At 36.1% G+C, this 20,894-nt stretch overlaps 2 protein-coding genes across 7 annotated transcripts; both read right to left on the bottom strand.

Annotated features, from left to right (window-relative positions):
- Positions 1 to 8,090: 8,090 nt before the first annotated feature.
- Positions 8,091 to 18,104, bottom strand: LOC110937787 (pentatricopeptide repeat-containing protein At1g80550, mitochondrial). Of its 6 annotated transcripts, XM_022180242.1 has the most exons (6): positions 16,612 to 18,104; positions 16,366 to 16,525; positions 15,624 to 15,713; positions 11,708 to 11,793; positions 11,390 to 11,413; positions 8,091 to 9,022 (listed from the first exon to the last, which is right to left on the bottom strand). In XM_022180242.1, exon 1 carries the CDS (start codon positions 18,070 to 18,072, stop codon positions 16,708 to 16,710), a length of 1,365 nt encoding a protein of 454 aa, XP_022035934.1. In that variant the 5' UTR covers positions 18,073 to 18,104; the 3' UTR covers positions 8,091 to 9,022; positions 11,390 to 11,413; positions 11,708 to 11,793; positions 15,624 to 15,713; positions 16,366 to 16,525; positions 16,612 to 16,707. The 6 variants fall into 6 exon arrangements, with proteins under 6 accessions (XP_022035934.1, XP_022035933.1, XP_035844643.1 ...); XM_022180241.1 differs by lacking the exon at positions 11,390 to 11,413; XM_035988750.1 differs by lacking the exon at positions 15,624 to 15,713.
- A 296-nt stretch (positions 18,105 to 18,400) lies between these two features.
- On the bottom strand, positions 18,401 to 20,215 carry LOC118491195. Its single transcript, XM_035988748.1, has 2 exons — positions 19,189 to 20,215; positions 18,401 to 19,089 (listed from the first exon to the last, which is right to left on the bottom strand). Exons 1-2 carry the CDS (start codon positions 19,798 to 19,800, stop codon positions 18,526 to 18,528), a joined length of 1,176 nt encoding a protein of 391 aa, XP_035844641.1. The 5' UTR covers positions 19,801 to 20,215; the 3' UTR covers positions 18,401 to 18,525.
- Positions 20,216 to 20,894: the final 679 nt, after the last annotated feature.

Raw genomic sequence — 20,894 nt, 5'->3', positions numbered from 1 at the left:
TTTGAAGAAGATTTGAGGGAAAAAGCTTACAAAAAGTCCTGAATTCGCGACTGGAACCTTGGTAGCGGATGAGAGAGCTTAAAGGGTGAAAGGGAGACACAAGTCTCCTATTTATAGGTGAGGGTGGAGTTTAGGCGGTGCGCGCGGGCCTGTGTCCAGATGGCTCCATCTGGACGGATGGGCCCCATCTGGGCGGATGGGCCCCATCCGGGCGGATGGCCCATTCGGACGGCCAAGCTTGCGTTTGTTAGTTTTCCAACTTTGGTTCGTTTGTCGTTGCGTCGCGATAAATCGAGTTGCGAGTGAGTGTTTACACATATAAGCTAGTATATATATATGAGTAATAGTATAGTAAAAGTCATATATACGTAATCGTGTTTCGAGTTTGCATTGAGATGAGCGAGAGCGAGTAAATTAGATACTCACGTGATGTTATCGTGTAAGCGTTAGCTTTATAAGCGTATGCGTTGTGATGTGCGATATAGCGTGTTGAAAGTATGCGATGTAGCACGAAAAATATGCGAAGCAACGTAGTAAGCGATATAGTTTACATTATGATCCGAATCTCTGGTGCTAAGCGTAACGAGTGTAACGAGAGTAACAAGCGCGAAAGTGCGGGTTGTTACAATCTCCCATGCTATAGGAAATTTCGTCCCGAAATTTATTTGCAAGGAGGGCTGTGAGACTTGACAGAATAAGTAGCGATAAAAGCGTTAGGGTAAGCGGAGGATGAACGAGTGATCGATCAAGGATTGACGAGTTAGAGCGTCTCTGGGCATGGAGGAAGCGATGAGTAAAGCGATTCGTTTGACTAAAGGATGGTAATTCACGAGTTAGTGGTCCAAAAATGTTTTAATTTCTCGAAAGGTTTTATCGAAAAGAGATTTTAAGGAAAACTTGGTTTATGAATGTCACAACCCCCGTCCCTTAACAAACCAGGAACGGGTGGCCGCGACCAGTTTCAATGGTATCGGTGTTTATCAATCTGGCAGCGGAAAATTTCATCAGGACCGTAGTTAGGAAATATTTTATCAGAGTTAAACACCAAAAATATTTAAAATAAACAAATGGGATAAAACCCAAGTTTCTCTGATAATACATTTATAAGTGGGACAAAACCCGATTTTTCATTTTGATACATTTATAGGGAATAACCCCAGTTATTGAAAACAATTCCAATTTTTAATTAGGTAACTTTTATTGCCACTTTTCTAAGCATTCAGTGCTCTCCAGCTGACATTTATTGGCTTCACACTAAGTTACCTGAAACACGTGTTTAAAACATTTTATCAGCAGGAAATACTGGTGAGTGAATCCCAGTTTAATCAAAACAGTTTCTATTATTCACAGTATTGAGGGTGATTCTCGCAATTACATTTGTTTCCAATTCATACTAATTACCACACACGGTACTGTCGTCTCGATTTATGGTCATGTTACTCCTCGCAAGGTAGTAACAAATTTTGTATACAAAACCCCAAATATACCGACGATAATTGTATCATTACAAATACTCAATAACTATTTAGTATATTATTAGTTGTGTGAGGTTTTGTAAAAACAGTTAACAAAAAGGAGATTACTCACATTGCTATTTTGGATAATTTCCTGTGGTTTCTTGGCTATAATCTATAATTTTAAATAATGCACACGTGTTAGTATAATAACCCAATTTAACATTAGTTATACCCTCCCCGAGATAGAATTCCAACGACCACGTCGGGCAGAGCCTCAACAGCCGTTACGGAATCCTAAATCAATCGGGTAGCGTATCTAATACGTAACCGAGGTTCTGATACTTACAACGGGGAAGAACTTCGTTAATTTAGGGGGTATAATGCCCGGGTATAGGGCCTACACTACAGAAATTGAGAGAGAAAATTGTGTTTTGAATGAATTGAAATGAAATGACGAAGGTTCCTATTTATAGTGCTGATCAAGCACTTTGTCGCGGCCCGCGAAGAAGAACAAGGGGGCTTACGCGGTCCGCAAGGAATGGTAGGGCGGTGGAGGGTTGCTGAGTCATCGACACGTGGCGGCACTAGGTGCACTCCTGATTTTGAGCTGTCGCGCCCCGCGTAGCCTGAAGGCGAGGCCTTCGTGGCCCGCGAGCGCTCCACATAATTTGTTTTTATTTTATTTTTATCAAATTAAAGGTATTCGGGACTGTTTCCGTATACGGGTGTATTTTAGGACACATAGGGGTATTCTAAATATATTAGGGGTGTCGGAAATATTTTTGGAGGGTTGTTATATCCTCCCCACCTTATTTTAAATCTCGTCCTCGAGATTTGAGTATTATATTCTCTTGGAGTCATATCAAGTTTTTGTAGTTAGTAAAAATAGGGTTAAAGCGTATTTGGAAAACATTCATTGGATGGTAGTTCCGAATCCTCGTCTGTTAGGCAGAAATTTGACGAAAAGTAACTCATCTGGTCTAGAGATAATGCAAGAACAATAAACAAGATAATTCAAGTTAGTACGAGATTAAGTTACATTAAATAATAAATGAAAGTCCTTCAAGTGGTTTTGTTAAAAGTTTCTCTATAGAAAGGGGTAGTCAGATTTGTTAAAAGAGGAAAGTCAAGTTCCAGGTACGTTAGATCATTTATGAATAGAACCCGTAGCTTATCAGCTATAACTGACATAAATGATGTATGAATTCTTAAAAACACTTAGCAGACCAATCTTTAGTGAGACTTTTCTAAGGACGTTTGAAGAAACATAAATGCTTTGGTTAGTTCCAAAAATTATTAACTGAACGTGTTACAATTTGGTTTCATAAAATAGAGACATATGAATTGAATGTAAACGATCTTTAAGGACAATAGGATTAAATGCCAAAAGCGAACTTTACTTTGATCGTTTAAACAGCACTCTGAATCAATAATCTCAATTGAAGATAGGAGTATGAAAAATGATTTGTCAATAATCAACCCAGAAATCAATAACGTTTATTTAAATGGCAAGGATACACACGATATTACAATAGAATTTAGTGTTTCATGGTCTTAATACATAATTGTATCAAGACTACTTGAATGATGAGTTAAACAAATAACGTATGATTAGGGTTTACTATTAGCATACAAATTTATACAGACACCACAAGGTGTTGTAGTGACTGAAAGAATTCAATGATTACGGTGACCGAATGAATTCACCGTTTTCGAAATTAACTGAAAATTTCAATGAAACGAATTTGGATATTTCAAAAGATAAGATGTTCAAATGAAGGAATAAATGAATATTGTAGAATTAATTCCAAGATGAAAGAAATAATGGAGGTACGTTGGAATAAGAATTTTAGGTACCTTGATCTTAACACAAAATTTTATTAAGATTGGTTTTAGGATAATGAATCAAAATATTCGTACCTCAGGTGTGAAGATGAAACGAGTCCAAGTTTCAAAGGAATCGCCACCGCAAGGTGTCATGGTTTAACAAATGATACATCGAAATTGGAGACTTTAAACAAGTTTACTATGATTCAAACAATGAGACTACCTCGAATATGATTATCTCAATTCACTATATGGGATTTTGAATAGAATATATAGGAACAAGTTCAAACAATTTGAGCTTGGTTCAGACATATCCCAACAATGGACATATGTATTGACAAGAATTGATTATTATACAGATCTGGTAAGTATCTTTAAAAAGGAAAGGGAGTTTTCCAAGAAATTTGTTGATTCGATTATCAAAATTCAACATCATGTAATCATATAGATTATCAGAGTGAGTATAACGAAATAAAACTGTAACACCCGTCTAATTTGTTTAATATTTGACCATAAAATACACATTTTTTTAATAGAGTTAAATGCCATTTTAGTCCCTGTGGTTTAGGCCATTTTGCCAGTTTAGTCCAAAGGTTTCATTTTTAACCTGTGGGTCCAAAAAGGTTTCACAGTTGCCATTTTAGTCCACTTGGTTAACTTCATCCATTTTTTCTGTTAACGAGAAGGTCAATTTGATCATTTTGTATGTAATTCTATTAACTAAAAGGGCAATTCAGCCATATAAAATGACCGAATTGGCCTTCTCGTTAACAGAAAAAATGGATGAAGTTAACCCAGTGGACTAAAATGGCAACTGTGAAACCTTTTTGGACCTACAGGTTAAAAATGAAACCTTTGGACTAAACTGGCAAAATGGCCCAAACCACAGGGACTAAAATGGCATTTAACTCTTTTTAATAAATGCACCATTTCAATAGTTAGACAAAGTGTTAGGATTTCATAATGATAGAATCTTAGTTAACTAACCATCTAGTTTAAACACCCAAAAACGACAAGTTAAGTGTTTACAACATGAACATTGTTTTCAACAAAATTTAGATAAGCGCGTAAGCTTCAAAAAGTTGTGTTCGGTTCTTGAAATCATGCTTGTTCGCCATCCAGTGTGAGACCTACATGACCTAATGTTAAAACCACATTAAATGTTAGTTTTGACAATGTTATAACGTGTATAAACAAGTTCTGGTATCAAACAATTAGAAAACAAATTGAAAATTCAAAACAGGGTCTGTCGCGCCCCGCGACAGATCCCATAAAAGCTTACGCGGGCCGCGAGCAACCTCTGCGTGTCGCGACAGGTTACATGTCTCCCTCCGCGTGCCACGGGGGAGACGGTTTTCCAGCAGGTGCAGGTTGCAAACCTGCATTTCCTGCCCAACTCCATTTTCTGAAATTCCAACTTTAAATTGCCATAACTTTTAATCTAGATGTCCGTTTTACGCGATTCTTTTTCCTACGCGACAGTAATTGGATTCTCCATCTTATGGAGTTAAAACCTAATATCTAACTTCTCAAAATATAAAATTTCAAGCTCTCGGCTTAAAATTATTTTACTAAAACTTTTGACTCGTTTTAAATCTAAAACCAGTAACTTGTTTCTAACTAATCAAAATACATGCTCCAATGCATTCAACACAAATTCTATTGCTCAGGTTCATAATTCTTATGAATTACGCAACTAGTACGCATGTTATGCGCATAGATCCGTTTTGACCCGTTTAGAGGATTTAAGAAATTTAGTCTAAAACTACCTCTTTTCTTTTCACACTTCGCAATTCCATATCTAAAGTATCTACCTATATTCCACAATCACCATACAAGTTCCTAAATAACCCATAAGGTTCGTTTGCCCAATTCACCCATCAAGCGCTTTTTGGTCAATTTTAGTTCTTCATTTTACAACGAAAGACTTTCACTAGTATTTGACCAAAATATCACTTCTACTAAAATTCTAAATATGCGTACCTGGCTCAGGTCATAGCATCGACCCGTATACATACTTTTTACTTTAAATTTTCTAGTTAAAACATTGCAAACACATGTTATTTCCTGTGATTACAAAAACTCAACAAGTAGTCGTCAGTTATTATTGTCAAATGGTATTAACACACCATTTGACCCATTTAGTCGACATGACCATTTATCAATGTATGATGGTAGATTAATACCATCATGCCCCTTTTACTTATTCTGGTCCGCGCTGTGGTTCTTATTACTTAAAGACCATATTCTTAAATTGTTCAACCCATTATAACTTTTACCAAATATTGTCTTTATTTTGATCACTTTTATTTTAACTCTTAATTTGACCCATTTGGTTGTCGAGTGAATTCCATCACTTCAATGACATACCAAACACAACCATTTTCGCTATATCAACATTACACATATTTAAACTAAGCTTGTCTACATAAAGGTAACGGGATGACAAGCCGCGTACCTTTCAAAGCTTTATCCTTCAAGCGCGCGTCCGCTCCGGCTTGTCCGCTTGATGATTCAATTACCTTGCCTATAGAGTTCAAACAACAATGTGTTTAGAACTCATTTCACTTTATTTTACGCGTAATTTGCCATATTATTCAATTACACGTTTCTTTCCAAATTTCTACATATTAGTGTTCGTTTAGACATTCTAACAAACACCTTGTGGGCATGATTTTCATACTTTCATCAATTAACTCCTAATTAACTTTTAACAAAGTTTTATTCACAACAATCAAGCTCTTATGCCTAGTATCCATGCACAATATCAAGGCTTTCATCATAACAACCGTTTTATACCATTTGAACATTGAATTTCATGTGTTCATCATCTAGTTATAATACCCACTTGAGACATGCATGGGAAATTATCTATTTCACAATTTTTCATCATTAATTCATCAAATCTTTACTAGGGTTTGATCCTAGACATGGATTTTTCACTCTTACATTCAAGCAATAATTTCGTTTATGATAATTCACCATGAATTTAAAACATCACCAAAAGATGGAATTCGACATACCTTGTGATCCTCTAACCCGAGTGATCACTAATCTTAGCTCGGTTTCGATTTACTCTTGATTTCTTGCTTGAATTTGGCTGATTTTGAGTGATTTAGGGTTAGCTTGAAGGAGCCCCTTTTTGCTCCTGTGATTCTCACGACCAGAACACACTTAAGTGTGTGTTTTTGGTGTTTTTTATTTTTATTTATTAAACCATTTATTTCTTTTACCTTTTTACTCCCTCAACTTTTTTAGAGTTATACAAGTATTATTAACCAAGTTTCATTGGCATTTTAACAACACTTAACTAACTAGGTTGATATTCCTAGTTACTTGGTGGGTTCGGGGGAGTCACGTCCCGTTTTTACTTTAAGTCCCGTTAACTCGGGTTTTTTATTACTTTTTTTCAAAATGATTATTCTCCTTTTAATTAATATTAGGTTTAATTATTTAAATCCTAATATTTACCGAGTAAATTTTCACCACTAACGGTATTTTACCCGTCATTAATATTAACGTAGTTTGATTACCAAACCCGTTTTTGGGGTGTTACAAAAACTCGAGAATAAATGATCTTTTAAAGTGAAGTCATATACACGACAAGCAATGCATGTATGACATAGGAATTTGTCAAGAGATGAGACGAATGAAAATTGGCTTTATAAAAGTAAAACAAAGACCTTTTATTAAGGAAGTTTTGACCGGAATCAAAAGTCAACTAATAATTAAGTGCAGACAAAACATAAGGGTGCTTTATTTTAAAAGTTGTTGTTGGCTCGGGTGTTATAAATTTTTATGCGTTCTCCTTAGCTTCATCGGTGTTTCGATCCTCGTTGTCGGGTGCCTTAGATAGTTTCGGGCAGTAGGGACGAATGTGGCCTGGTTCTCCGCATTTGTCAACTAATAATTAAGTGCAGCCTTTTTACAGAAATTACAACGAAGTGTTTTCTTTGAATAGTGTTTTCTTGAATGCTTTTTGTTGTTGCAGGTAGGTTGCTGAGTCATCGACACGTGGCGGCACCGGGTGCACTCCTGATTTTGAGCTGTCGCGCCCCGCGTAGCCTGAAGGCGAGGCCTTCGCGGCCCGCGAGCGCTCCACGGAATTTGTTTTTATTTTATTTTTATCAAATTAAAGGTATTCAGGACCGTTTTTCGTATACGGGGTGTATTTTAGGACACATAGGGGTATTCTAAATATATTAGGGTTGTCGGAAATATTTTTGGAGGGTTGTTATACGTACGGTGACATCACCTCATTATATATTTAGAAATTGTTTTCTTTATTCAGCAAACATCATTGGTATAAAAATAAACGCCTAAGAATCACGGGAGGGTTAGATGGTGTGCGGGAATGACTTCCGCATAGGGCCCGTGATTTCGCGTAGCATATGTTTTTTTTTTAAATCCGATATATATATATATATATATATATATATATATATATATGTTAATTTTTTTAAAATAGTAAACCCATACCAATATGAAGTAAGGTTCATTTACAATTCATTTTTTATATATTAGACTTTAGAATTTAGCCCACTAGATTTATTGAGCCCATTACTAATAGAAAACGAAGTCTTAGATAATATAAACTATGAAGAGTTGATCCACCAATTTGTTATGAAGAATGCAAGAAGGGCTGCACGAATCATTGGTTAGCTATTAGTTATTATGATATGTAACTCATTCGAATACTATAATTTTTTTTCATTTTTCGTAATTGCATTATTTATCGTTAAGATATAATGGCACGTTTTTCAAGCTCGAACAGGGTACATGAATTCTCAGAGACACCACTGCTAAGAATCACCTAATAATGTTTTAGATAAAATAAAAGTTACATAACCAATAGTAAAACAAAACACAAAATTCCTATTGATTAAGCAAGAATGCAAAATATTTTATAAATAAACAATGTTCCTGAAAAGACAAACTAAAAGTTAACCACTCAATACTCCAATTAACATAATTCGTCATATTAACATGACGCAAAACCTTAACATCCTGTTTAGATTTTTTTCAATATCAATATGGCTTCGAGTTTGCCATCTTTGGTACCCCAATGACTCTAAAAAAACTTCCGTTACCTAGCTTTTTCTAGCGTTTCCACAATCATAGCCATGAGAGTTTTTAATTTGAACCGCAATTTTTTTAGTCTCAACAGATGCCACGTATATACCAGTTATAACAACACAATGATGACCAGGATCATCATCTTCCTTCATGGGATATTATCGCTGAAAAGGGTACCTTGCAGTTGCTTTGCGCACAGAAATCGGTGGGAAATCATACATCGCACACCCTGCAATTATCGGAAATTTCGGTCCCTCGTTACCGAAGTTGCGTATTAAGGCTTGTCGAATTTTTTTTGGGGTCTCATAATAGGTTAACCTTTTAATGCCGTATTTCATTGCCGGTGCATCTAATGGTTCTGGATTAACCTCAGCTACTTTTAGAAAAGGTTGTTTTTGTAGGCTGTAAAGCCCACGTGTTCTAGTAAGATATTTTTCAATTTACTTTGTGCGACGACACGGGAAGTTTAGCAGTTCTTGGGGGGAAATATAATCTCTCCAAATTGGTCTGGTTTCCAAGTACGGTAAAGCAGCGTAAGGAATTGAGCTGTTGCATATAAAACATAATAGGGAGCTTCCTGCTGATCCCACACATCTAGGAATATGTGATCAATTGTAATTTGCTCCTTGAACGGTATTGAGATGGACGGCTTAGAGTCTCCCCTGCAATATAAATTAAAATAAGTTAAAAGTTCAGTAGCTACATTAATCGGGAAGAAGACGAATTTTATTGATTAGGGCTAAATTTGCTTCTGGTTATTGTAATCCAGGGTTTTAGTTGTTGAGGTTGTATCTTCATTAATTACGTATAGGTGTTTGGAAATTGGTTTGAACTTGTTTAATGGTTTGAACCTTTGTTCTCAATTTATACACATGGTATCTGCATGATGTTTCAATTTCATATATGGTTCAGACTTGTTTTTTAAAGATGTAGAGGCAAGGAATATTTTTCAGGTTCTGTTCTTATTCAAAAAAAAAATGTCGGTTGCTATAATTATATATGTGATTGTTGTTGGTGTTTGTAAACGTTTTTTATTTGGTTGACTTTTACATAGAACACAAAGTATCTGGATGCTTGATGAACAACAGTTCAATCTTGCACGTTAGATGCCTGACAAAATATCCAAGTACCACAGAATGTGTGCTCTCTCCGTTTTAAAGTTAGAAAAACACTGAATAGATGATGCTAAAATTCTTGTATATTTTCATTTTTCTAATTGTGCTATCATTTTCCACCTGTTACAAGCAGATGGGGGAGCCATTTGCCATCAGGTTTCCACGGCTGTCCAGGTTAGAGAGGCACAAAAACACTGCAGTTTCAGATCGGATAAAGCTGGTGGACGGGTCATGGAGAGCAGGGATGAGCATTTGGTACCGGTACCGAATATACTGGTACAGTAACATACCGGTGTTTTACTCGTAAATACCGATATCGGTACCAAATGCTCGTCCTTAATTGAGAGTGGATTTTCACTGGGTCAGACAAACTCTCTACGGCTGAAGAACACAGCGAACTTTTGCAGCTTTCTTCGCTGTTGTCTTCTGTCTTGTTGTCTGCATGAAACGACAGTTGGAGCTAGTCTTTTGACACGAACAAGTCATTTTCTGTAAAAGGGTTAAGGAGGCGAATGTCGTTGAATAGCCAAACGGCAGTGGGAAGGGTTTTTTCATGGAACCGGTGGAACCTGAACAAGGTGATTTTTTTGGTTTGAGGGCTGAGTTTAGATAGACTGCCTACAAGATGAGGAGTCTATGGAACACATTTTGTGGGGTGATGTTTTTCTCAGAAGGTTTGGGAGGGGATAGGGTAGTGGAGGAAATAAAGGTGCTTAGCTTCTTATGGCTAAGGCATCGGTCAAAGGGAACGCTTTAAAGGAAAACAATGGAACTTGTTATATATTGAAGTATTTTGATCTAAAATTTGGGTCTGAAGTTTGTAAAGTTAGTATGTGCAGAATGGTTAAAGTTTATGAGTTGATGCATGTTTTCTTGAGTGGTCAAAGCGGCTGGATTGGCTTTAATAATCAAATGTTAGTTGGATGTGAGTTTGTTAATGTAGTCTTGATTAGAGTGGATCTATCTTGACTTGTGGTGTGGTGGAATCTGATAAAGACTATTGTCCTAAGGTCTGTTGTAGTGGGGCGGTATGTGGTCAACAATTCCACACATTGCTTAGGATTCTTTCGTATCAAGATGGCTTTTAGTTTGCCATCTTTGGTACCCCAATGGCTCTAAAAAATCTTTGGTTATTCAATTTTTCTTTGATTTCCCCACATTTTGCCATATGAGTTTTAATTTGAACCCCAATTTGTTTAGCCTCAACACGTGTATATCAATTATAACGTCACAATGATGACCGTAACTATCACCTTTCCCCATGGGATATTTTCACTCAAATGGGTACTTTGGAGTTGTTGTGCGCCCAGAAGATCATGGGAAATCATAAGTGTCACACGCTGCAATTATTGGGTATTTTGGCCCTTCATTACAGAAGTTGCGTTCTAAGGCTTTCCGAATTTTGTTTGTTGTCTCATAATAGATTAAACTTGTAATGACACATTTATATTTCTGTGCGTCTAATGGTTCCGGATTATTCTCATTTATTTTAAGAAAAGGTTGCTTTTGTAGGCTGTAAAGCCCACGTGTTTTAGCAAGATGTTTTTTAAGATCTAATGTACCGTGAGCTAAAACACATGGGCTTTACAAACTACAAAAGCAATCGTTTCTTAAAATACACGAGAATAATCCGGAACCATTAAACGCACAAAAACAGAAATATGTCATTACAAGTTTGATCTATTATGAGACCACAAACAAAATTCGGAAAGCCTTAGAACGCAACTTCTGTAATGAAGGACCGAAATACCCAATAATTGCAGTGTGTGACAGTATGATTTCTCATGGTCTTATGGGCGCACAGCAACTCCAAAATGCCCATTTAAACGAAAATATCCCATGGGGGAAGGTGGTAGTTGCGGTCATGTATTCCTACGTTTGAAACACATAGGGAGTTCCCTTATGATTCCACACCTTTGGGAATATGTGATCAATTCCCTGCAATATAAATTAAAATAAGTTTGATTGAACACCTTGTGCGATTTATTTAAACTCAAATGTTAGTTTTATTGTTTGATATTTAGGTAAAACATCAATAGGCCCCGGAACCGGACATAAACCATACCTTTCAACCGGCTTAGAAATTTTATGTCCGGTTCTATGGTTCTATGAATGTGGAGCATCTAAAAACAATGACTCAACTAGAATAAATTACTTCGCCACTTGTTTGTCATTTTAAGTGAACCAAATCACAATAACCACTTAAAAAAGCAAAAACTAACTTGTGTTTACCTTTTTTATAAAAGTAGTATAGTCCACTTGTACCGCATGTTGTGTCTTTAAAAGTTTTATGTCTTTCATTGTAGTGCATCTCCATACTGAAATCATTAAGAACAACGAAATTTAGGCACAACAACTTCAATTAGGATTTGTAATCTTTCAATGATTCAGGCCAAATTAAAGTAATTCGGTTGGTCTATTTCATTACCTTAACACAAGCAAACATTTGTTTTTGGCTTAGGGTCACTCAAATCCAAACACAAAAACAAAATCGTACCACAAAACAAAATATTAAAGCAAAACCAAATTAGAATCAAGAAAACGTAAAAGAAACCAAATTTATTAAACTTAATAACCTAAATTCAGCAAACTAGAAATTAATTTTAAACTTTACATACAACAATGTGGACCATGGTCCGATGATATAGAATTCCATACCCTTTTGGAATTGGTCTCAACACTTCTAACGTGAAGACTATGTTGTCAAAAGCGCACCAGGCGCGCCTAGGCGCACCGAGGCGTGGCTAAACCGCTTGATGGTAGCTCAGGCAAGAATCTAGGTTATTTTTTTTTTACAAAAACGGTGCTTAGACAAGCACCCAGAGCTAGGCGCAAGCGAAGAGAAGCTAGGGCTTCAAAAAGTTTAGGCGCTGGGTTTTTTTTCCAACCAAAAGCAGAATAATGCAAAAACATAGATAAAGAAATAAGAAAGAAGATGAACAAGTGCGTATTTAGTATTAAGTCAAACACAATAGTTTTCTTCAGCAGCACCAGTGACAACACATGTTGCTTGCTGAAAATTTTGCTTCAACACAGAGAAAAGCAATTGACTTCATGTCCTTTTTAAATTTTACTTCCTTTATTTTTGGATTCTCTTTATTTTATTTTAGAAGTTCTTTTTTATTACTTGGGCAAAATGAATTTAGCCTACAAAGAGTTTAAAAGGTATATTAAATAGTTATGTTTTAAACGACCTTTAAAAATTTTGATATTCGTTAGATCATTATATTTCTAAGTATACTAGTCTTATCAGTATAGTTAGGGAGTGATATCCTATCTCTCTAAATAACAAAGCAATGTTTCTAAATCCCGTGTCAAAATTCTAGTCCCTCACGTCATACTTTCCTAGGTGTAATTTTGTTAGATTTTTCAATCTTTATGTATTATTAAACCCAAAAGTCATTTCATCTCTCAAAGACAAAACCCTAAACTCAAAACTTTTGTAACCCTCTACTTCTTCTCTTTTGTTCAAAAAAACTAAAACAACCATTATATAATTAACCGTGTTTGGCAACATTTAAAGCTTAAATTTGAGACTAATTCAAGTAAAATCTACCAAATATCACAAATTAAATGTCATCAAGCTCGTTTGGTACCATACACACCTAACTTTCAAGACAAATACAACATTAAACAACACATATATCAACTAAAAATGCAAGTAAAAGAAAAGAAAAAAAAGCCCACAAAAAAGTTACACAAACAAGAAAAAATCTTAACAAGCGTCTTACCTTCATCAGCAGAAACAAGAACAGAAAGTAACAACACCATAAAGATATATTATGGGTTTAAACCCTCAACTTTGAACATGATTCAGCAAACCCCACAAAGCAAGCAGAAGCCAAAATCAAGAAAGTGGTAGAAGAGAGTAGAATTGTGTGAACAAGAATAATAATTTAAATGAACATATTAATGCATGTACTGCGGGTTAAGACAAAACAATTAACCTCTGTTGGTACCGTTGGGTTTGTACTATTTCTTTTAATGTTGGGGTAGAGTAAAATCAGTGGGTGAAATGGTGTAAATGAAGAACAGATGTAGGCAGGATTCCTGGTCATATTTTATTTTTTATTTTTTTATGTACCTTTTCTTCTGAAACATTTCACTTTTTTTATTTTTTAATTTGGTTTTTTATTTATTTATGAGATCGGAGGTTGCATTGATGTGGAACTAAATGAAGTGTTATAATTAATGAAGAGCAAAAACTCCGCGATTTTCACAGGGGCTGGCGGGAGAGATCACTTGGTAAAAAAAAAGGAAAATTGGTCAAAGCTAAAATTCATCAACCAATCACAAGTTCACAAACTCATTTCTGTCCGTTTGCAAATTTAGTACCCGTATTGGTGCTCAAAAACTAAATAAAAACAAAATTGTACCAAAGCGGGTACCGTACTGAAATACCTGTATTATAACAATACATTTGGTACGGTATTTGGTACCCAGTTTTGTTCAAATTCAATACCGGTATTTTCGGTACCGATACGGGTACGGATATGAGTACGGGTACCGTACCAATCTGAGCTCATCCCTACTACTTACCAGACAAAGACAAGACTAATCAGTACTCACATGCTTTTAACCTTTTACTCTTATTCACTAAAAGTCTAACATGATGGTGATACTTTGTAAAGGTTTTTATTCATTCATTTGTTTTTTTGTCAAATAACTTAGTGTATATGAATTTTAGCTTTTTATTTTTATATGGTTGTTTGGTTAAATATTATAAGATGAAGTTTATTAATATATTGAATATATTATTATTATTAGTTTTTTGGTATTTAGATTTATTACTTTATTAAATTTCTTATCATAGGTTAATAACATTTTTTTTAAATAACTAAAGAACACTTGTATGAAGTTTTTGAGTGATTCATGTTAAATATAACGTATTTAATTACTCTACAAATGTATATATTTTTCTTTGAAGAAATAGGTTAACGTTTGTAGATCATGATTAACAGTTGTATGAGGATTGAGTTATTCATAGCTAGAAAAGGTTAAATAAACCAGACAGGAGCCAACTTGTAGGTTATGATTAGCACTTGTATGAGATTTTTGTTTTATTTCGATTTTATGCCTTATTTGATGCCTTATTTAACTAACGACTAGGGTTTACAAAAAAAAATTATAACTGAATATTTGAATGCTTGAAATTCAAACAGAAATGAAAAAAAAAGTATTTGACCCAATCCGAATTATCAGACCAAAAATTTTTATTATATAACAATAGACAAACAACCTATAAAAATTCCTGCCTCCAATGAAAAAAAAAATTGGGTCTGCCACTGCATACACATACACAGATCTAGAGATTTAGTAGTTTTAGAACAAACAACACATACACACCCACACTACACTAAAACAAGTCCATTTAACATATTGCTTTACTTGTTTTACAGCTCTTGCAAAAACGTCCCAACTCTAGGTCAACTAACATGCATTTAACTAAGATTTTTAAAGGAAAACAAAGAGAAGATTGGATGTTCATACCACTAGCAAAGCTAGGTGAAGATTTTTGATAGAAACGAGAATACTTGAGTCCTTAAGCAAGAAAACCCCTTAAATATGTTTGAGATCACCTTGAAGAAGAAAGATGTAGGCTTGGAATGGTGATTTTGGAGCTAAAAATAAGGATGATATGGTGAGCCGTAGGATAGAATAATGGAAAGGGTGGTGACTGGTGAGAGATTATTGTTTTGAAATGCTATATGTGAGTGGAGAACTTTTGTTGCAGGGTAATTATCTGCATATTTGACCAGTACCTTTTATTTTGACTGTACCAACCAATAGAAAAGGAGAAGTTAGGTGGATGGTATTTTATATTATTATTATTATTATTATTATTATTATTATTATTATTATTATTATTATTATTATTATTATTATTATTATGGTTTTTTTTATAGACAGTAAAAAGATAATGAAATTTTCTCTAAAAAGATAATGAACACAAGCTTTCTTTATAACAGTTTGCTTAAAAGACAAAGTTAACGCTTTTTACTTAAAAATAAACACTTGTTAAACATTATTAATTTTCATGAAAAACTAGTCTTAAAATCGATCATTTAACCCAAGGGTGAGCTAGTTTATACTTTGTAAATAACTTGTAAAACTAAAGATAAGTAAGGTTTAGGATGTAGATTTTCACCTTAGCAAGCAAGGCAAGATGATTTGAGAAAGAAAAAAATGATCTTGTAGTCCAAAGCTTGTCACCACCTTGAGAACTCTATTTAAAACTCTATGATTTGAGAAAGAAAACTGTGAGAACCATTCACATGAGAGAAAAATCAAAGCAAGTCTATATGGTTCTGGTAGTTCTCTACCTAAAATTGGTTCTAAAATGAACACCTCTTCTTAATGTTGTTTCAACTAACTAAAACCATTTTGATTACCATCCTATTCATAACCGGCCCTAAAACATTAACTAACCTTTAGTTTAATAGTGGCGAGAGAAGCATCAAACATGCTCAACTTCTGCAAGCTCAACATAAAGCAAGTACTTACCTCAGGTTAAATTTAATATTGAGCAAATCAACATAAAGTTTGTAACAATTCAACTCAAATTCTGATCACTTTTGTTGAATTCCACTGAAATTCGTTGTATTAATTAGATGAATAGCTTCAGAAATCATATAACCAACTACTTAGGGCTCAAATTCAGAAATTGTAACATTCAACTCAAATTCAGAAATCATAGCAGGGTAGCAGCACGTACTTAGGGCTCGAATAAAATTTGAAATTTAGCTAATCCAACAGTGAGTTTGCAACAATTTAGCTCAAATTCTTATCGTTAGTTGTCGAGTTTGAATCAAACTCATTTTATCAGTTAGATTATTTTAGTTATTCATAAACAAAAAGATCTACAGAGAAAATCAAACAAAACCGCGTACCAGAAACAAATCGATTTTTCTTGTATATCTGGTTGCACTTGCAGGGACCAAGCAACAACTCCTCAAATGACGAACGACATCGACAAAAGCAGGTTGAGATGAATCGATGATGAGATCACTGGTGGCATCAAGCATTGCACGAACAATAACGAAGCAGAATCTGGTAAAGTAAAAATCATCACAAAAAAACCTACATCTAAAGTAGCAACTGTGATAAACAAAAGCAAGCAAGTGCGACAATATTACCGAAAGGGATCGGGCGATGGTTTCTTTTTCCATCATAACACTGGTATCTCACAAATGACAAGTTTGTGCGTTCATTTTTGTTTCTTCTAAAACACATCAATCGTCACATTCTCCCTTCACTAGCTCTGGTCTCAGCTTAGCCGAGAGCCCTTTCGCCAACATCTCTTCGTCGTATTTCCTAGCCATATCAATCATACCCTTTTCTACCAACGCATCAATCAAAGCATTATACGCAAACTCGTTCGGACTCAAACCATGATCTTCCATTTTCTTCCAAACTATAAAAACTGGTCGAAGAAAACCCCATCGCCCAAATTTCCTTATAAGCATTACATACGTGTCAATATTCGGACTTACACCACTATCAATCATCCTATCAAGAAGCCCGAGAATCTCATTAGGCTTCTCCAGGCACCTGAAAATGCAATGATAGGTAATAACATTCGGCGCACACCTTCTCTTAGACATTTTATCGAGCACCTTGTATGCCTCCCTAACCCTCCCGTTTTCACACAAAAGCTTAATGATTATATTGTATGTTACAACATTCGGTTCACAACCCAATTCGACCATCTCACGACCAAGATTGACAGCCACATCAACACCTTCCGAGACACCAATCGCTTGAATAACAGTGTTGTACGCCACCACATCCAATTTAATCCCTTTCTTCTTCTTCATCTCTTTATACAACTTCACCGCCTTCCATGGCTTCCCACTCTTGCTTTGAACATCCATATATATCGAATACGAATACAAATCTTTACAAACCCCGTCTTTATCCATTCGTTCCCAAAACTCTCTACACTTTCCCCACCACCTCATCTTAAACCATCCACGAAGAATCATGTTATAAACTTTAGTACCCATTTCAAAACTCCCAATAACATCCTTAAATTTCTCATCTTTTGATTCTTTTCCTAAACATAACTCTTCTGCTTCAATCACATGCTTATACTCACACAACGCATCAACAAGATTCAAGAAAGACGTTTCATCTTTCAAACTAAACTCACCCAACTTCTTATAACAATCAATTGCTTCTTGAACAAGGTGTGCGGAAGCATACCGCTTAAACATTACACGAAATGTGGTGTGGTCTCTCTCAGGCATTTCGTCGATCAGTTGGCGTGCAAGATCAAATTCGAAGAATTTACCCAGTATATCGATCATGTGATTGTAGGTTTCTGTTGTGTGTTTGAACCCGTGTTCTGATTCGACCCAGTTGAAGAAATCCATTGCGCGTTTCCAGTCGTTGTTGTAACATGATAGAGTTTCGAGGATCGTTGACTGGTTGAGTGTGAGTTGTTCATGATCTGGGTTTGGTGTTTTAGGGGTTTGATGATTGGGGAATGACGGTTTTGTTGTGGTTTTGGATTGTGAAGTGTGAAATTGGAGGATGAGGGACGGTTTGATGTTGGTGACGATGAAGTGACGGAAACGGTGATTCAAGAGATGCATTCTGTTTGTTGTCTTGAAGAGTGGAGTGCAAATCAAGTTGCTGTTTTCCTTAATTTATTTAGTAATAAAACATGTTTTTTTGAAACAAAAAATAATAATGACTCAACTGAACTGCTAGAAAACACGAGACTTAGGGTGTAAGGGGTGCTCACCTAATAGGTGAGTCCCCCCTCTTACACACAACCAATCACATGGTGCCATGTCAACTCCCCTAATACACTCCCCTAATACCGATTTTTGATGGCGGCACTCCCCTATTAGGTGAGTTCAAAATTAATTTTTTTTTTTTTTGGTAAAATTATGGATGTTTAAAAATTATATAAAAGACATTTCATTAAATTTAAAAAAAAAAATACATTCAAACTAGAAAAAAAAAAACACATTCAAACTAGAAAAAAAAAACACATTCAAAGTAGAAAATAAAAATTACATTAAACCTAGAAAATTAAAATTTTAGAAATCGCATGGCCACCCGTACTTGTTAGCGATTTCTCGCTTTCGGGCGAGGATGATCGGCAACATACTTGGCGGAACATCGTCGTGCGGCTTAAGGAAGGTTTTCATATCTCGATCGTAATTGTAGTTTTTCATCGTCTCGAGTTGTGCCGATATGAGCTCGCGAGCCTCCGACTCTCTTTTTTTTCTCAATTCGATCGCCTCCAATTCTACCGCTTGCTTCGCTTCTTTCATGGCGGTGTACACTTTGAATTGTGCCGCCAACTCGGCCGAGCTTCCCTCGGACGATGTAGCTTGACGCTTGTCTCGCCTTTGTGCTCTTTGTGGCGAGGGATCTTCGTTCATATCCGGTATTGAAAAGTCTACGTCAACGGGCTTTCTTTTATGTGCCGAACCTTCACCTTCCTCGCCCATCAATGGGACTTGGGCCCATTTCTCGTGTTTTCGAACGACCTCCCACGCCTCGATGTGTTGAAAACCGCTTGGAAATCTTTCCTTAAATTCTTTTAACGCGATTTTCATCACGTCGAGATCTTGACATCCGCTTGCTCGTGTGCGATCCTACATGTTATAAAATAAAAAAAATATAAAGTGTTAAAAAAGTATGAACTTGGAAAAAAAATAAAAAATATGCAATGTTAAAAAAAATATAATTTTTACCGCTTGTTGGTATAGGCCGTTGAAAAAGTTTATTTTCGAATGCATCGGGTTCCATTTAGACCGTACTTGATGAACGGTCCGGTTACTTCCACCGATAGTTTTGTTAAAGTGCTCTAAAATTTTACCCCAAAAACTTTCGCGACTTTGTTGATTGCCCTTTTTTTTGTTGGTAGAACAATGTACCCACGCCTTCGCCAACGCCTCTTCTTGTTCTTTTGTCCATTTTTCGCTCACCGTTTTCCCTTTTTTTTCTCGAGCCTCGTCTTCTTCGTTGCCCGCGTCTTCGTCCACATTATATTCATATTCCTCGTCGTCGTCGCCCAAATTTTGAGTTTCGGGCACTACCTCATCGTCCTCGTCGTCCTCGTCAATAGGTAGAGGACGTTCGACATTTCCTCGTGTAGAAGGAACTTGTGGAGAACGATAAGCATATGGGTCGAAGGCGGGGGATTGAGGAGGAGCGTCCATTGATAGCAAATTTTGAAAATAGCCGAAATTGGGTTGTTGGGTGTTGTAAAACGAGGGGTGCGGAGGTTGTTGGAAAAAAAAACGGGGGTTGTGAAGTGTATCCGAAAGGGGGTTGTGGTTGAGCATTTGCACCACTCGAACCATCTCGAGACGGTTTTGATACCCGCCCCTTATTTTTTTTCTTGGCCTCGCGGGGTCGGTTCTCCATTGCTCGGTGTATAAAAAATAAAAAGTGGAGGGGGTTTGGTTGGAGAGTATAAAAAATAAAAAGTGAAATGGTTGTGGTTGGAGAGTTTAAAAAAATATAGAGAATGAGATGGGTTGTGTATAAAAAAAGGGTGAGAATGAGTTGGGTATTTATATTAGTTTAAAAAAAATTGAATTTTTTTTTATTAAATATCCGACCGTTGTCAACGGTCATATCTCGATCCACGCGAAATTCCATCGGTGAACACACACACAAATCCCACCCCGAATCGGGACCCCGCTTTGATGGCGGCGGTGTTCCCGATCGGGGAATGCCATCACCGAACACCCTCCCCGAAGGCGCCCCGTACACCCTTAGTATGTGTGTGATTTATTTTGTTATTAAAATAAAACTTATCGCTTACACAAAAAGTAATAAAAAATATCTAGAATTTTAGTCCCTGTGGTTTGGGTTATTTTACCAGTTTAGTTCAACGGTTTCATTTTTCGCCTGTGGGTCAAAAAAGGTTTCATCGTTGCCATTATAGTCCACTGGGTTAACTTTATCCATTTTTTCAGTTAACTAGAAAAGCAATTCGGTCATTTTATATGTAATTCTGTTAACTAGAAGGGCAATTGAGTCACTTAAAATAACTGAATTGCCATTCTCATTAACAGAAAAAATGAATGAAATTAACTCAGTGAACTAAAATGGCAACGGTGAAACCTTTTTGAACCCACATGCGAAAAATGAAACCGTTAGACTAAACTGCCAAAATGAACCAAACCTTGTTGACTCCAAAGATTGTTGATTGAAATTGAGGATCGTTTATGAGTTCGTTGAGGATTAGTATTTTATGAACAAGAACAAAAATGGAGTTCAACCGCGGAAACTGTTGGTTGTTGCTGCTCAGATTCAAGGTGGGAGTTGTGGGTTTGGTAGATGGTGGTCTTAACAGTGGCGGTTGTAGGTGGGGGCTGTTGGCGCCAGTGGTGGTTGGGTATAGATAGAGAGATAGTGTGGGGTGGTGGATGGTGGTTGCAGGGGTGGC

This window comes from Helianthus annuus, chromosome 4, assembly GCF_002127325.2.
Source record: "Helianthus annuus cultivar XRQ/B chromosome 4, HanXRQr2.0-SUNRISE, whole genome shotgun sequence".
NCBI lineage: Eukaryota > Viridiplantae > Streptophyta > Magnoliopsida > Asterales > Asteraceae > Helianthus > Helianthus annuus.
Note: the sequence above shows the minus strand (reverse complement) of the source record. Positions and strands in the feature narration are given on the sequence as shown.